We start from the raw sequence: 14,499 nt of genomic DNA, 5'->3' as shown, positions 1-14,499 counted from the left end.
AAAAAATGAAAGTAGTGGAGGTTTTGTGGAATTAGCCCTATAAATAATTAGAAAATATGCAGTATTGTAGATACATGAAAGATTATAAAACATGGTAAAATTTATATAATTTGGTAGACTAGAGAAGGATAACAAATTTGTAAATATATAAATATTTAATTGGATGGTTTTAGAAACCAAATATTAATCTTAAATTGTAATATATGTATATATATATATATATATATAAGTCTCATTTGTAAAGGCAAGTCTCATATGTAAATAATGTAACAAACAATGTGGGAGGGTGAGGGTGAGGGTGAGGGTGAGAATTTTTAGAAGGATTAACTGTAACGAATTTTGTAAGCGTGGACAGTTGGTCAACTTGTTAAGACTTCCTTTTTGAATCAAATATGATGGGTCCATTGGCCACGATAATACAAGGAATTCAAATATATTACAAATTTTCAATGACAAGTTTGCCCTTTTCACTAAACACAACAACTAGGATTACATGAATTACATGTTAAATAGTAAAATATTCTATGAAGAGACCTACTATTCTCACTTATAACAAAACACTCCAAAATGTAAAACAAAAAATTATACTAACCTAAAAGTACTTTAACTAACACAAAAACTAAAACAATTACGATAATCACACACATTTCTAATCATCCATGCTCACATTAGAGACTTCAATGACCTAGCCTTAATAGGTTTTCGGCCTCTTTTCTTCCTTGCTTCACTACTTTCATCTTGGTCGTCATCGTAATCATCCTCCCCTACATAATCAAACTCTGCGTCATCAATCTGGAGTGCCGATGATTTTGTTGTGACTTTAGTGATAGGTTCAACTACAAGTTTGGTGTCACTGCTAACATTGGTTACTATAAGTTTGGGGTCACTGCTAACATTGGGTTCAATTATCGTACCTCTCTTCTTGCCCCAACGTGGTCCAAATCCGGAGTAATAGTAAAATTCATGTCGATTAGATACTGATGAACCCTTCTTTGTGCGCGGATGGCGACTGATTGCCACATCTTTCTCCGACGACTTACCAGATCTTCTGCCAGGATGAGCCAAATTGTTGTAATTCCTGAGCTGGGTAAAATGATGTTCACAAAGTGAATGATCTTCTTTTGCTTCTCTCCAACATTGCCAACCCTTCCCATCACTCTTACTGCACAAAATAGCCTCATTATTTTCAATACCCAGATGGTCCTCTCTCTTATGGTTCGGGCCATCGTCTTCCTTAGTCTCCTTTTCTTCTTCCAGAGATATCTTCATTGAGGCAGTGCTGCAATGAATATATTTCAAAAAAATGATAAACAGACTATTTATACGGTATTGATGAAGTGTTGTTCAGATCAAATTTTGAACAATTAGAGCTCTATTGTTAACTATTTGGAAAAAAATTAAATGGCTACGGATAATGGAAACCCTACAACGTCTGCATCAGATTAATAGCAAACAAATCTATTTAACGATCCTAATCGAAGAAAATGTTTTCGGATTACCTCTCCACAGCTCCGATAGAGTCTGCAAAGCTCCCATTTCCGGTAAAGCTACTGTCTTTATCAACCTGCAAAAATGGTCATCCAAGCCGAAACCAAACGTATACAGTCAATAATAGAGAAAAATAAAGACCACCCATCAGAGTAATCGAGTATTAAAGTGTAGATGAACGACGGAAATGGTGGGATTTAGGGTTTTTGAGAAACCCTAATAATGGGTTCACAGAAACCCTAGACCAGAGAACAAAAAATGCAGGGAAAGTAGAATACATACAAAAAGGGATTTTGCAGATCTGTTTGTATATATATATTTGCTGTATTAAAACTGAGAGAGATTGAGGGATTGACTGACCTTGTATTCAGGTGTTGAAGATGAACCAGTTGGGAAGTGTATAACATCCCACGGTGACTGGTTCAGTTGGCACACGTGGGTCTCAGGAAGGAGGTCTTGAGGGATGAGAGAAGAGCCTGTGAGCTTAGCATGTTTTCTGATCCTCATGGTTTGAGGCTTGAAGCAGAGAAGGGGAACGGGGACGAAGAAGGGTTAGATCCAAAATGGTTATATTTTCTCTCTCTATCTTTCTTTGTTTAGCAGAATCTGGCACTACTTGATAACAGGGTTTTATTTTCTGTTGCCTTCTCGGCCCTTCTTATGTTTCGTCACATATTTAAATTACATTTTTACCCTCTATATTGATTGGAAAAATTATTACACTGTGGGGTCTAAATGGTCCCAACTAATCCGAACTCAACACCTAAGAAAATGTATCAGCTTTTTAGTGCCACCGTTTTTGTTAATTATTATTATTATTATTTTTAACATAGAAACACGTTTAATAACTTACTTTGTTACGACATAAATAGTACTGTATTTGTTTTTGAAAAAGAGGCTCAAATCGTAAACACAACATTAACATTTCTACAATCTAATAATAAAAATACTGTAACAATGAACAATAGAAAAGATATGTTAAATAACATTTTTTTAAAATGCATTTTATTTTTCAATCTTGCAATTTTTTTTTTCAACTATGTTTTTACTTCAAAAAATCTCACAACCAATTTTACATTACCTTTCTAATTAACTATTGAATACACTTCACAATAAAAATATTATTTATATTTAAGATAAAAACATTACTCAAAACTATTTCCAAACAAATTCTTTTTTTTTTTTTTTTTTTGTATTGTGATTGATAAGGACCATAAAATAATTTCTACACGAATTGCTCCATTGTGTTTCAAATAAAAAAAAAAAATATATATATATATATATATATATATATATTATCTCTTCGTATAAAAGTAAGGTTTCATATATCTCTTATGATTCCATTATAAGGAGAGGCTGGTACATTATATATATATTTTTTTTTTGTTTTTGTTTTTATTATATTACACATTGCATAAAAAGTTATGTATTGCGCGACACCAAATTTGTCCAAAAGTCAAAATTTTATTGAATAGAGTTGCGCCAAGGGCATTTCGGTCATTGGACTTTGGGTTACGTTACTTGTGAAATCATTTAAATACATGAGTTCTATGCTACTCCTATAGTCCTATACTGTAATATTACATTTACATGCTGTCTTCCTAAAACAATGGGACGTTATGCCCACGCGCGGGTGTAAAGAAGTGGGGCAAACACTGGTGGCCCACAAAAAGAAAGCGGTTTTGATGGGTTGATGATGTGGGTGTTACGTTACAATTTAAGTCAAGAAATAGACGGCTCTGATCGTGACTTTGATGTTGGTGAAGCTCATGAGTTTACACAGAATCCGATACTCTAAGTAGGTAGTAAGTAGTAAAAAGTTACTCTAATGGTTTATTATGGTACTACTTTTAGTCTGTTATGTATACGGAAAGGAGTAAAAACTGTGGAGATTTTGGGTGCTACAATGGTAAAAGTATGAAAGAAATATCCTCTGCGGTTTAAAATTGGAAGTAAAAGGGTTTCAAGTCCTCTTAAATTAAGTAATACTTAAGTTACATTGTATGATTTGGGAAAAAATAAAAATAAAAAATAAAATACCACAATAACAATAAATACAACTTTTTATATATATTTTTTCCTGATAAAGAAAAAAAAATTATTGATGATATTAAGAGCATACAATCGATCACTGTCGCCAACAAATGCATAAGAATCTGTGATATAATGAATGCTAACTCAGAGTGAGTTACAATATTACACTTCCTATGAGCAAATTGAATTGAAATTGAGAATGCGTACATAAAATATTTTTTTTTAAAAATATTTTTTTTTATTTTTACTTTGTCAGCGTTTAGTAAAGGTCTAAGATCGAATCTATTGGGCCGGTCATGTTAAATAACTTGTCAAAAATTGATAAATAAATTATTTTTGTTAATTTTTTTTTTTCTTCGTAAATATTTTACGACAATCAAATACTAAAAATATAAAAATATTTTTACATTTAAATAAACAGAGCCTCAAATTAAAATATGAAATTGTTATTGACTGATATCTTCTACGTAACCACTCTACCAAGTGACATGCAATGGCGTTTATTAATCTTCTTCCAAGATAAGTCTATTGCAAAACCTTCGAGAAGCATATGAATAGCACTTCTCAATGTTAGATTTCGTGTTAAGGTAACATCTACTACAAATGAAAAAGATAGAACTATAAATGTGTAATTTAGAGCTCTTTCAATGGAGACTCTCACAACAGGTCTTGACAACTCCTCAAACTCACGGTGTTGAGCTAAAATTTGTATCGCATCAACTTTAAAATCATTCATTTGCTTAAAAAAATTAGATCATTCCAAAATTTACACATATACCAAAAAATAAAGGCTTATTTGGCATGCGTTTTGTTTTTGACTAAAACAAAAATAATGTTTTTGTTGTACGAATATTTTGAAAAAAAATCGAAAGCACGTTTGAGAACGTTGCTTTGTTGTGAAAATGTCGGAAACAGAAACATGCAAAATATAATTTTGGGCCATGAACAATTATCAAAATAAGAAAAAATAACTTTTTAGTTTTTTGGTTCTGAGTTACTATTCACGAAGTGTTTTAACACTGTGTAAAATAAAATAAGGCCACACCAAATATGTTTTTGTTGCAAAAATTAACATTGTAGCAATCCAAAAATAAAAACAGTAGAAACAAATTATATGTCAAACGAGACCTAAATAAGTCAATCTGAAAAACTTATTGGGATGCTTTTCACTTTTCCATTTACCACAAAAACTCAAATAAAATATTTGAACTTTAAGAATCCGTTTGTTTCGACGTAAAATAATATTTTTAAAAAATATTCTTCTTTTTCAGGTAAAATATTTTTTTATTTTTACTTTGTCGGTATTTAACAAAAGTTTACTTTGAGGTTGAGGTCGAGTCTATCGAACGAAGCTTGTAAAATAATTTACTGAAAATTAATGAATATATTATTTTTGTTAAATTTTAATATATATATATATTTTTGTAAATATTTTAGGATAACCAATTCTCAAAAAAATAAAAAATATTTTATGAAAAATATTTTACTTCTAAACGAACAGAGCCTAAGTATTAATATCAATTCTTAAGGATAATAATTTCCAAATCTTGACAATCATCTCATACGTGATAAAGAAGTGATCTACTCAACTTTTATAATGTAACAACTTCTTGATGGATATAAAAGGCCATTTTAAGTTGTAACTTTTTTTTTTTTTTTTTTATTGCCTTTCAATTTTTTTTCCCTTTTATTGGAATTAATTAAATTTATAAAGAAATATAATTTTATTGGACATTTACAAACCTGATTGATAATCATTCATCTCTCAAATAATCAAATGGGCTAACTTAAATTGTTTGCACTCCTCAGAAAACACAAAAGGTAACAAAATTGAAAGTGTAGTAAATTTGGACTACAAACACACTTGACATTTTATCAAGTGTAACAAAATTGGAGTCTGCAAAAAAAAATGGAAACCTATCCCCTGTCAGAGTCTTTCTATTATCGTGGCCAAACATCTCCTCCCATCTTAACCCGAAAGCCAAACATCCTTGGAACGAACATTCCAGAAACATGTCGTCGCCAATGTGACCTAACACACTACTATCTAGAGAGAGAAAGAGAGCTGAATCACAGCGACAATAGATATGGCGGACGCAGCAAAGGCCGAAGGCAACGCGGCCTTTGCCGCCGGAAACTTCTCAGAGGCCATCCGCCACTTCACAGAGGCGATCAACCTGTCCCCGACCAACCACGTCCTCTACTCCAATCGATCTGCCGCTTACGCCTCCCTCAATCAGTATGCCGACGCCTTGTCCGACGCCGAGAAGACCGTCGAGCTCAAGCCCGACTGGTCCAAGGCCTATTCACGTCTCGGAGCTGCACACCTAGGTCTCCATCACTATGAAGATGCCGTCTCGGCTTACAAGAAGGGTCTCGAAATCGACCCCAACAATGAAGCCCTCAAGTCCGGCCTCGCGGACGCCCAATCCTCCGCCGCCAGATCCCGAGGTCCGGCATCTTCTTCTTCTCCTTTTGGCGATGCCTTTTCGGGGCCGGAGATGTGGACGAAACTCACTGCCGATCCGACGACTAGGGCTTACCTGCAACAGCCTGATTTCGTGAAAATGATGCAGGAGATTCAGAGAAATCCTAGCAATTTGAATCTTTATTTGAAGGATCAGAGGGTTATGCAAGCGCTGAGTGTGTTGCTTAATGTGATGATTCGGTCGCCGACATCGGAGGAGATGGAGGCTCAGGGTGAGCCGTCCTCGCCGCCGGAGGGGAAGAGACAGGCTGAGCCGGAGCCGGTGACGGGGAAGCCGAAGCAGCAGCCAGAGCCAATGGAAATATCTGAGGAAGGGAGAGAAGCAAGAGAGAGTAAAGCGCAGGCGCAGAACGAGAAGGAGTTGGGAAATGCCGCTTACAAGAAGAAGGACTTCGAGAATGCGATTCTGCACTATACGAAGGCGATTGAATTGGACGACGGGGATATTTCTTTTCTCACAAACAGGGCAGCTGTGTACTTGGAGATGGGGAAGGTATATTAATGAATTTACTTTGCTTTTACTTTTATTTTCGGTTCTTTTGATTTCTTATGCTGTGGTTGTACTTTGATTTGATTTGGTATGCTTGCACTTGTATTAGGAGATTGGTTCGATAGTGTTTATAGTTGAATATTACCTAACTCTTCAACTATATCATCCTTTTATCATCTTGTATTTCAATTTGTTTTCCATGTTCATAAGTTCATAAGTTCATAAGGGCTGCTGTTTTTTATTTGATAGTTGACTGTTATAAGTGATATGTGTGTTTGCTGATGCCACTACTATGAGTTGAGGGAAGACAAAATGCCCCGAAAATTAAATTTGTAACTGATAGAAGATTTAGATGATTGATTTAGGTAAGACAGCTAGGTTTTGAATTCAGGGTGATGAATTTTGTTCTATGTTGAAGAATCAGTTGCATATTCTTTATCCTACAGTAACATGTACTCATGTTGCTTGAGGCAAGTTCATCAGACAGATGAATGTATATTGCAATTCCTAGGGTTTCATTGCGGTTTTATATAACCATGAATTTGCACAAAAGAATAACGAGTGTTGTTTTCAAAATACAAATAAGACATCGACAACTGCACATATAGTCACTTAATCTTTAGTACAAAAGTTGCGTCTAGTTGGATGACCTACCATAAAAAGCATGCTTCCGATCAATGGCATTGCGGTTGGTGGTCCACCAAGAAGTACGGACACTTCTAAGAAGGTGCCGTGTCCGTGTTGGACACCAACACTTCATAGAAACTCCTGGACACATATCTAACACTTCATGGCCATGTTTATAATTTAAAAATAATTTTTATTATTTTGGACACTTGGCCGACACATATTAGACACTTAATTAACACATTCCGGACACTCAACCAACACATCCCACACTCTTCATCTTATATAAAACAATCACATGATAGTCGAAGACTCGAACATACATCATATTATCCAACCCATTTTTCTTAAAAAAAAAAAAAATTGACAAATTGACATTAAACATGTCACAGTATGTAATGAAAAAAAACGTAACTATAAGGATAAGATATGGTCTATCATATGTAATATAATATATTCTTTTTGATAGTCGAATAGCTTCATATTCAACTTACGTAACTTTAGTATAGAAATTATAAATTAATTAAGATTCTTTAATTGCCTTATTCAATAGATATATAGATGAAAATTTATCCATGTCTGAGTCCAACTTTTTTAGAATTTAACGTGTCGGCGGCGTATCCATGTACCATGTCTGTGTCCAAACTTAGTAGGTGATCCAGTGCGTGGATAGGTCGATAGGCTCTACCAAATGTCATGATATGGCTGTTAATTTCCAAAGAATTATTTGTTGATGCATTCATTTCATTTGAAATTTTAATATATACTTAAATGGATAGTTCAATATATGTTCACAACTTGACAATCATTTGCTCCCAATTTGTGGTGTCTATCTATGTTCACCCAGTCAGCCTTTATCTAATCAGTGTATCATTCTTTTAAGTATGATGAATGCATCAAAGACTGTGACAAGGCTGTTGAAAGGGGAAGAGAGCTTAGGTCAGACTTTAAGATGGTTGGAAGGGCCTTGACAAGGAAAGGAACTGCCTTGGTGAAGATGGCAAAGTGCTCAAAGGACTATGATCCTGCTATTGAGTGTTTTCAGAAAGCTCTTACGGAGCATCGGAACCCAGACACATTGAAGAGGCGCAATGATGCTGAGAAAGCAAAGAAAGACTTGGAGCAACAAGAGTATTTCGATCCAACATTAGCTGACGAGGAGCGTGAGAAAGGTACACTTTTATGATTTAGGTACTCATTTCTCTTTGCCCGTCCTCCTTTAACCCCAAATGGCTTATTTGTATGGTGTTTGACACCGTTTCTATATTATACATAGGTAATCAGTGTTTCAAAGAGCAAAATTATCCAGAAGCTGTCAGGCACTACACAGAATCCTTGAGGAGGAACCCCAATGATCCAAAGGTAGCTAACTTACTTTTTCAGATTTTAAGTACTCATTGTATATTCAGAGTTGCTTCTTAGATGAAATTCTTGCACCAATTCAACTGTTAAAATGCCTTACTGATTGTTGCTTTTCCAGGCATATAGTAACAGGGCTGCTTGCTACACAAAACTGGGGGCGTTGCCCGAGGGACTGAAAGATGCAGAGAAATGCATTGAGCTCGATCCTACCTTTGCCAAGGGATATACTAGAAAAGGTGCCGTTCAGTTCTTCATGAAAGAGTATGATAAAGCTTTGGAAACTTACCGGGAAGGATTGAAACACGACCCTCACAACCAGGAATTACTGGATGGTGTAAGGAGGTAAGATGACCTGAACACAATTTTCACAGTTTGTGCTTCTGAAGTTTTGATGTAAAATATGTTCTTTTGATTGTAACATATTTTACACAATTTCTTAGGAAAGACAAAGTAGCTTACAAAATGCACGTGTAACTCATATGCTCAAATGATAGTCGTACATATAAATATAAAAATATATGTGCACACATCCAAATCTATATACGTATAAGTAAGTGCACATATATAAGTATCGTTTACATATTCTTTTGCAGACTCAAGTATATATTTGCCTATATATAGTTTTCAGTAATTATACTTGTCTATATAACGATCTTATCTAAGCTTATATAAAATGAGTGTATTGGTATATGTATGCATGCTTCTATAAGTATTTTCTAAGAATTGATAAGTTACAATAAATAAATAAAAAATCAACCAAACACCGGAAAATAAGATGGAAATTAATTTTCTCATTTGATAAGTTATAATAATAAAATAAAATAAAATAAAAAATCAACCAAACACCGGAAAATAAGAAGGAAATTAATTCTCATGTAAAATTATTCGCATGCAAAATATTTTCAGATGTAGAAGTAGATGGTTCATTTAATTTAGGTTCAGAAACGAAGAGAAGCTTGAGTGTGCATTCTTTTCAGAAACGAAATAATAATGATAATAATAAGAGGGTCACTTCTTCAAAGATTTTTTATTTATGTTTTTCTGCAGATCTGTAGAACAAATTAACAAGGCAAGTCGTGGGGATTTTAGCGCTGATGAACTGAAGGAGAGACAGGTATGATCAGTTTGAACTCTTGTTGGTTGTTGTGTCTCTTTGATTGAAGCCAACTTGAGATATGGTTGTGGGTTCCGATTTGCAGGCCAAGGCAATGCAGGATCCAGAAATTCAGAACATCCTCACAGATCCTGTTATGAGTCAGGTATGAAGGGGGGTTCTTAAAATGTTCGTCTTCATTACTGTATTTGCCATAAGTGGATTCATGGCCTTTCTTCCACGGATCCCTTCACTCTGCTCTTTTCGTGTTGTAATGACCAATATTCATAAATGGTGGTAATCACAGGTGTTGACAGACTTCCAAGAGAATCCAAGCGCTGCACAGCATCACATGAAAAATCCTCTTGTGATGAACAAGATCCAGAAGCTGGTTAGAGCAGGGATTGTTCAAATGAAATGAATATGAGGGGGAAAAAAAAAAAAAAAGAAACACAGGAAGTTTGGATCAGCAAAAGCATCAGCATCAATGGATTAATTGATAAATTTGATCTCTTTTACCTGATAATTTTGAAATGTTTCTTTCTTATTTTAAATATGTTTTGGTCTTCACAAATTTTCAATTTGCTTTCATCACTTTCTCCTTGTAGAGAGATTTTAGTGAATTACTTGATGAATATTGTACCATCTTATAATATTGATTGTTACTTTCTTTTGTGTTTCTCGTATTTGATTTCCCATTTGCTCCTGTTTGTTTCTTATTTGGCTTATTTTATTCCTGAATATATTTTGATGACTATGAAGTATGGCTTTTAAATATTTTGGTCTTGGTATATTTAATTTGGTCTCTCTCTCTCTCTCTCGTTTTGAGCCTGTCTTTTCAATTTTCAAAAGCTTGAAATTTTCCAGTTTGTTTTATTATTTATGTTCTAGGAAATGAAGGTATGATGATTTTTTACACTCACGGTTGTGGGAGTAACTCTAAATGCCTCTAAATTTTAGGGGTTGATATTGGTTGGTAAATTAGCTTTTGAAATGAATAAAAGAGGAAAAGTTGTCCCCTGGGTGCATAAGTCTTATTAGGGTTAGTCCAAGCTCAAATTTTTTTTTTAGCTAGTTACGGGCCTCGGCTAAGCTATAAATAAACGACGTAGAGTCTTAATAACATAAATCTCAGCTAGTTTGCAATTCTAGATACTGCAATGCTATTGGTGTGATAAATATAAATTTATTTAAAAAATTTATGCTATAAATATACATTTATTTTTCAATTTTCATGCTATATTTAAGATTGTTGCTTGACAGGACAGCTAGGGTGGTCTTATTATACTTGAGACTAGGTTTTGGTGATAAGGATGGTGTTTTAAAGTCTTTTTGTTGGATATGTGTGTAAGGAATATAAAAATGAAAAAGAAATGAGGACAAAGAAAAGGTCAAAATGACAGCACTGATTTTGGAGATAAGGAGGGTGTGTTTAAGACATTTTAATGTGTAAGAATTGAAAAATTAAAAAGGAATGAGGACAAAGAAGGTGGTCAAAGTGACATTATTAATTTTTGTATTTTTAAAGGGATGATCTCCAAAAAGGGAAAAATATCTTTTTTTGATTTTAAATAAATGAATGAGGACAAAGAAGAAGGTTAAAATAACATAATATTGATCCACCACTACATTTATATAAATTAAATTAAATAATTATTCTTAAATTATTACATGATGAACCCAAATTTAATTTGTCCCGACCAATCACAAATCCACACCGTAACTCTTGTGGACCTCACTCTTCTCTAAATGGAAATCGATTTGAGTACAAGTTGATGACCCAGTGGGCTTTGTAATTGGTCCTTCTGTTTTGGGCCTCTCTAGATCTTCAAGGTGGTTTTTCTGGTCGCTTGGATATCATTGGGCCTATATGGGTTAGTTTGGCCCAACTCTTGGTTTCCGGTCTGTCCTCTGTTATTGGGCCAGTGGTTGGAACACGTGTCTCCAAATATATAATTTACAAATGAACTTAAATTATGTAACTATAGAAGATGGCGATTGAATAACTTGAAAAATAACATCATATATTAATAATACCTTAAACCATTAATGGGTTTGATATTAATTTATGTAACTTGGAAATTACTATGGTCAATCAAAATTGATTCGATGAAAAGTATCACGTTATTTTGTTTTTTGTTGAATTACTTTTCAAATTTACTAGTATCAACTAGCATCCAACATTTTCAAATTGACATTCAAAATGTTTAAAACTTTATTTTGTATTATTTGACCAATTCATTCAGACTACTTATTGAGTTTTGCTAGCAACAGTCTATTGTTGTCATCAGTCGCCTATTTTGATTGGCTAGAATCAGCCCAAGTATGCGCACATGGGGCCATATATATATATATATATATATATATATATATATATAATTCTCTTGTTTTAAGAGACACACACCTTGGAAAAAGAATTTTGACTTACTGAACCGGTATAACGTTTTCTCCTTTCCTTTAACAGATTATTGCACCTTTTTTTTCCCCTCATCATCACCATATTCAATCCAATCAAAAAAAAAAAAAAAAATTCCTCATTATCACCAAACTCAGTTCAATAGATTTTTTTTTTTTTATGTTTTTTCCTCATCAGCACCAAAGCCGATGGAATGACGAGACGTCCACAAATGAAGATTAACCAAGCCAAAGACTTTCAGTATGCCTCGGAATTTGCTAACCCAAAAAAAATCGAATTGGACGAGTAGCCTGGTCGACTTAGTGAGTCGACACGGCACGAGTGGTGGTTCACCCGGACGACGTTATTAGGATCCACTGGATCGAGTGGTAAAAAATGGATGATTGAACGAATTTGCTGTTGGCAGTAGACTAAGTTTGGTGATGATGAGGAAAAAAATGGTCGTCTTCTTCAAGATTGTTTTTACCAAATGAGGAAAGAAAAAAGTAAGTGTAATGACCGATTAGAGGGAAGGAGAAAACGCAATAACTGATTCAGCAAGTCAAAACTCTCTTTCCAAGATATGTCTCTTAAAACAAGAGAATTAAAGAAAAAAAAAAAATAAGGGTAAAGTGCAAATAACCCCCCTGAACTATGGGAAAATTTGCAACTAAACCCCTGAACTACCAAAAATGCAAAAAACCCCTCAAACTATACAAAAAAGTTGCAGATCACCCCATCCGGTGACCAGCCGTCCAAAAATGAGCGCGTGATTCACACGCGACAGACAAACTAAGTTTTTTGGACAATAATGCCCTTCTATATATGAAAATACTAAATTATCCTATAACCACCACCACCGTCGTCTACGACCACCACCACCTTCTGCAACCACCAATATAACCACCACCACCGTCCGCAACCACCAACATAACCACCACGAAACCCTCCTGAACTCATGCCAAAACACACCGTTAAACGAAATCAAACCCATCACCATCACTACCACCTCCATCGGCATCTCAACGGCACACCACCAAACCCAATCGAACTAGTACACAAACCCACAGCCACTACCCCAATCCCGCCACCACCATCACCCGTCATCACCAACCACAGCCCAACCTTCTCTCCATCAAACCCATCACACACTGTGAAACCAAACCCCCACTAACCCACTGCCATCACCCCCTTCAAACATAATCTCTGGTTCTCCCTCGGGAACGAAGGCGGCATGGAACTGCTACTCGGTGGCGTCGGATTCCGGTCTGATAGCGGAGCACTAGTATGGGCGGCGATGGATCCGTATGCGAGCAACGAAGCTTTCAATTGCAGCAACGGCGATCTGTTCAAGTGGAAGCACTTGTGGAGAATGATTGCGGAATAATTTGGGGTCGATGAAAACGAGAAGTGGGTGACCGTCCCGATCGGAACAGGGAGGTTCGCGGATGAGGCGAAGCTCGGCCGCTGTGCAGCTAAGCCGCAACCAGCCCATCGCCGCGAGTTAACCATGGCTGAACCAGCCCATTGCCGTTCAGCCCACCTTGCTCGCCGGTCCTCTCCACCATCCGAGCTCGTTCCAGCTGTCACCGCAAGAGACGGTGGCGGGGCAGGCGCAGGAGATGACGGCAGCGAGATCCCAGCGGCGACGAGGATGATTTGGGTTTTGACGCGTCGACTCCGCATCGTCACCATAATCGCCGACTTACCTCCTCTTCCGTCACCATAATCGCCGCCGCCGCCACCATCTTTTTCCTTCATTTTCTTCATGATTCAATCTCCAGCCTGATACTTCTCTCTCTCTTCAATCTCCAATGTTATATATATATATAAACACATATATATAAATTCAGTTTAAAACCAGAAATATATATATATATATATATATATATATATATATATATATATATATATAAACGCATATATATTTATATACCTTATATAGTAGTGAATAATCATAAGGGCAATTCAGACTTTTTATTTTTCCGGTTAAGTCGGTCACCGGAATGGACTGAAATGCAACAAATTCATAGTTTAGGGGGTTTTTTTTAGTTTAGGGGGGTTAGTTGCAATTTGTCAATAGTACAGGGGGGTTATTTGCACTTTACCCAAAAAATAATGGCCCCATGTGCGCATGCTTAGGTGGGCTGATTCTAGCCAATCAAAATAAGCGACTCATGAAACATAGTCAGACTGTTGCTAGGAAACCGGAGATGTTAGATGTTAGCCTTAGAATAACAATATTTAAAAGTTGTGTCATCACATCATAATGATGAATGTATTGGGCTTGATTAATCCAACACTAATTGTGCTCATCTTTGACCAAATTATTAAATATTAAATTAAAGGTTATAATTTTTATTTTAAAATTGCAAGAATAAATAGAAAGGGAGAAATGGATTGGTTTTAGATGATATGACCGAGAGAATGGAAGCTTTGTTTTGATGAGTTGAGAGAATGGAAGCTTTATATAGAGATTCTAAGAGGTTGTCACCTATTTTTTTTTAAGTTATATCCATCTC

The 14,499-nt window shown here is 35.4% G+C and overlaps 2 protein-coding genes across 2 annotated transcripts; one reads left to right on the top strand and one right to left on the bottom strand.

Moving 5' to 3' along the window:
* Positions 1–405: 405 nt before the first annotated feature.
* LOC132302338 (uncharacterized) lies at positions 406–2,142 on the bottom strand. Its single transcript, XM_059799173.1, has 3 exons — positions 1,849–2,142; positions 1,500–1,564; positions 406–1,279 (listed from the first exon to the last, which is right to left on the bottom strand). The coding sequence occupies exons 1-3, from the start codon at positions 1,993–1,995 to the stop codon at positions 664–666; spliced, it is 828 nt and encodes a 275-aa protein (XP_059655156.1). The 5' UTR covers positions 1,996–2,142; the 3' UTR covers positions 406–663.
* A 3,380-nt stretch (positions 2,143–5,522) lies between these two features.
* On the top strand, positions 5,523–10,268 carry LOC132304006 (hsp70-Hsp90 organizing protein 3-like). The gene is made up of 7 exons (XM_059801487.1): positions 5,523–6,503; positions 8,011–8,299; positions 8,404–8,489; positions 8,608–8,831; positions 9,537–9,603; positions 9,689–9,748; positions 9,890–10,268. Exons 1-7 carry the CDS (start codon positions 5,610–5,612, stop codon positions 10,001–10,003), a joined length of 1,734 nt encoding a protein of 577 aa, XP_059657470.1. The 5' UTR covers positions 5,523–5,609; the 3' UTR covers positions 10,004–10,268.
* Positions 10,269–14,499: the final 4,231 nt, after the last annotated feature.

The sequence above is a fragment of the Cornus florida genome, unplaced genomic scaffold, assembly GCF_030987335.1.
Source record: "Cornus florida cultivar Cherokee Brave unplaced genomic scaffold, ASM3098733v1 CherokeeBrave_3.0.0_Hap2_Chr04, whole genome shotgun sequence".
Taxonomy (NCBI): Eukaryota; Viridiplantae; Streptophyta; class Magnoliopsida; order Cornales; family Cornaceae; genus Cornus; species Cornus florida.
The sequence above is the reverse complement of the archived record's forward strand: the minus strand, read 5'-3'. Positions and strand labels throughout refer to the sequence as shown.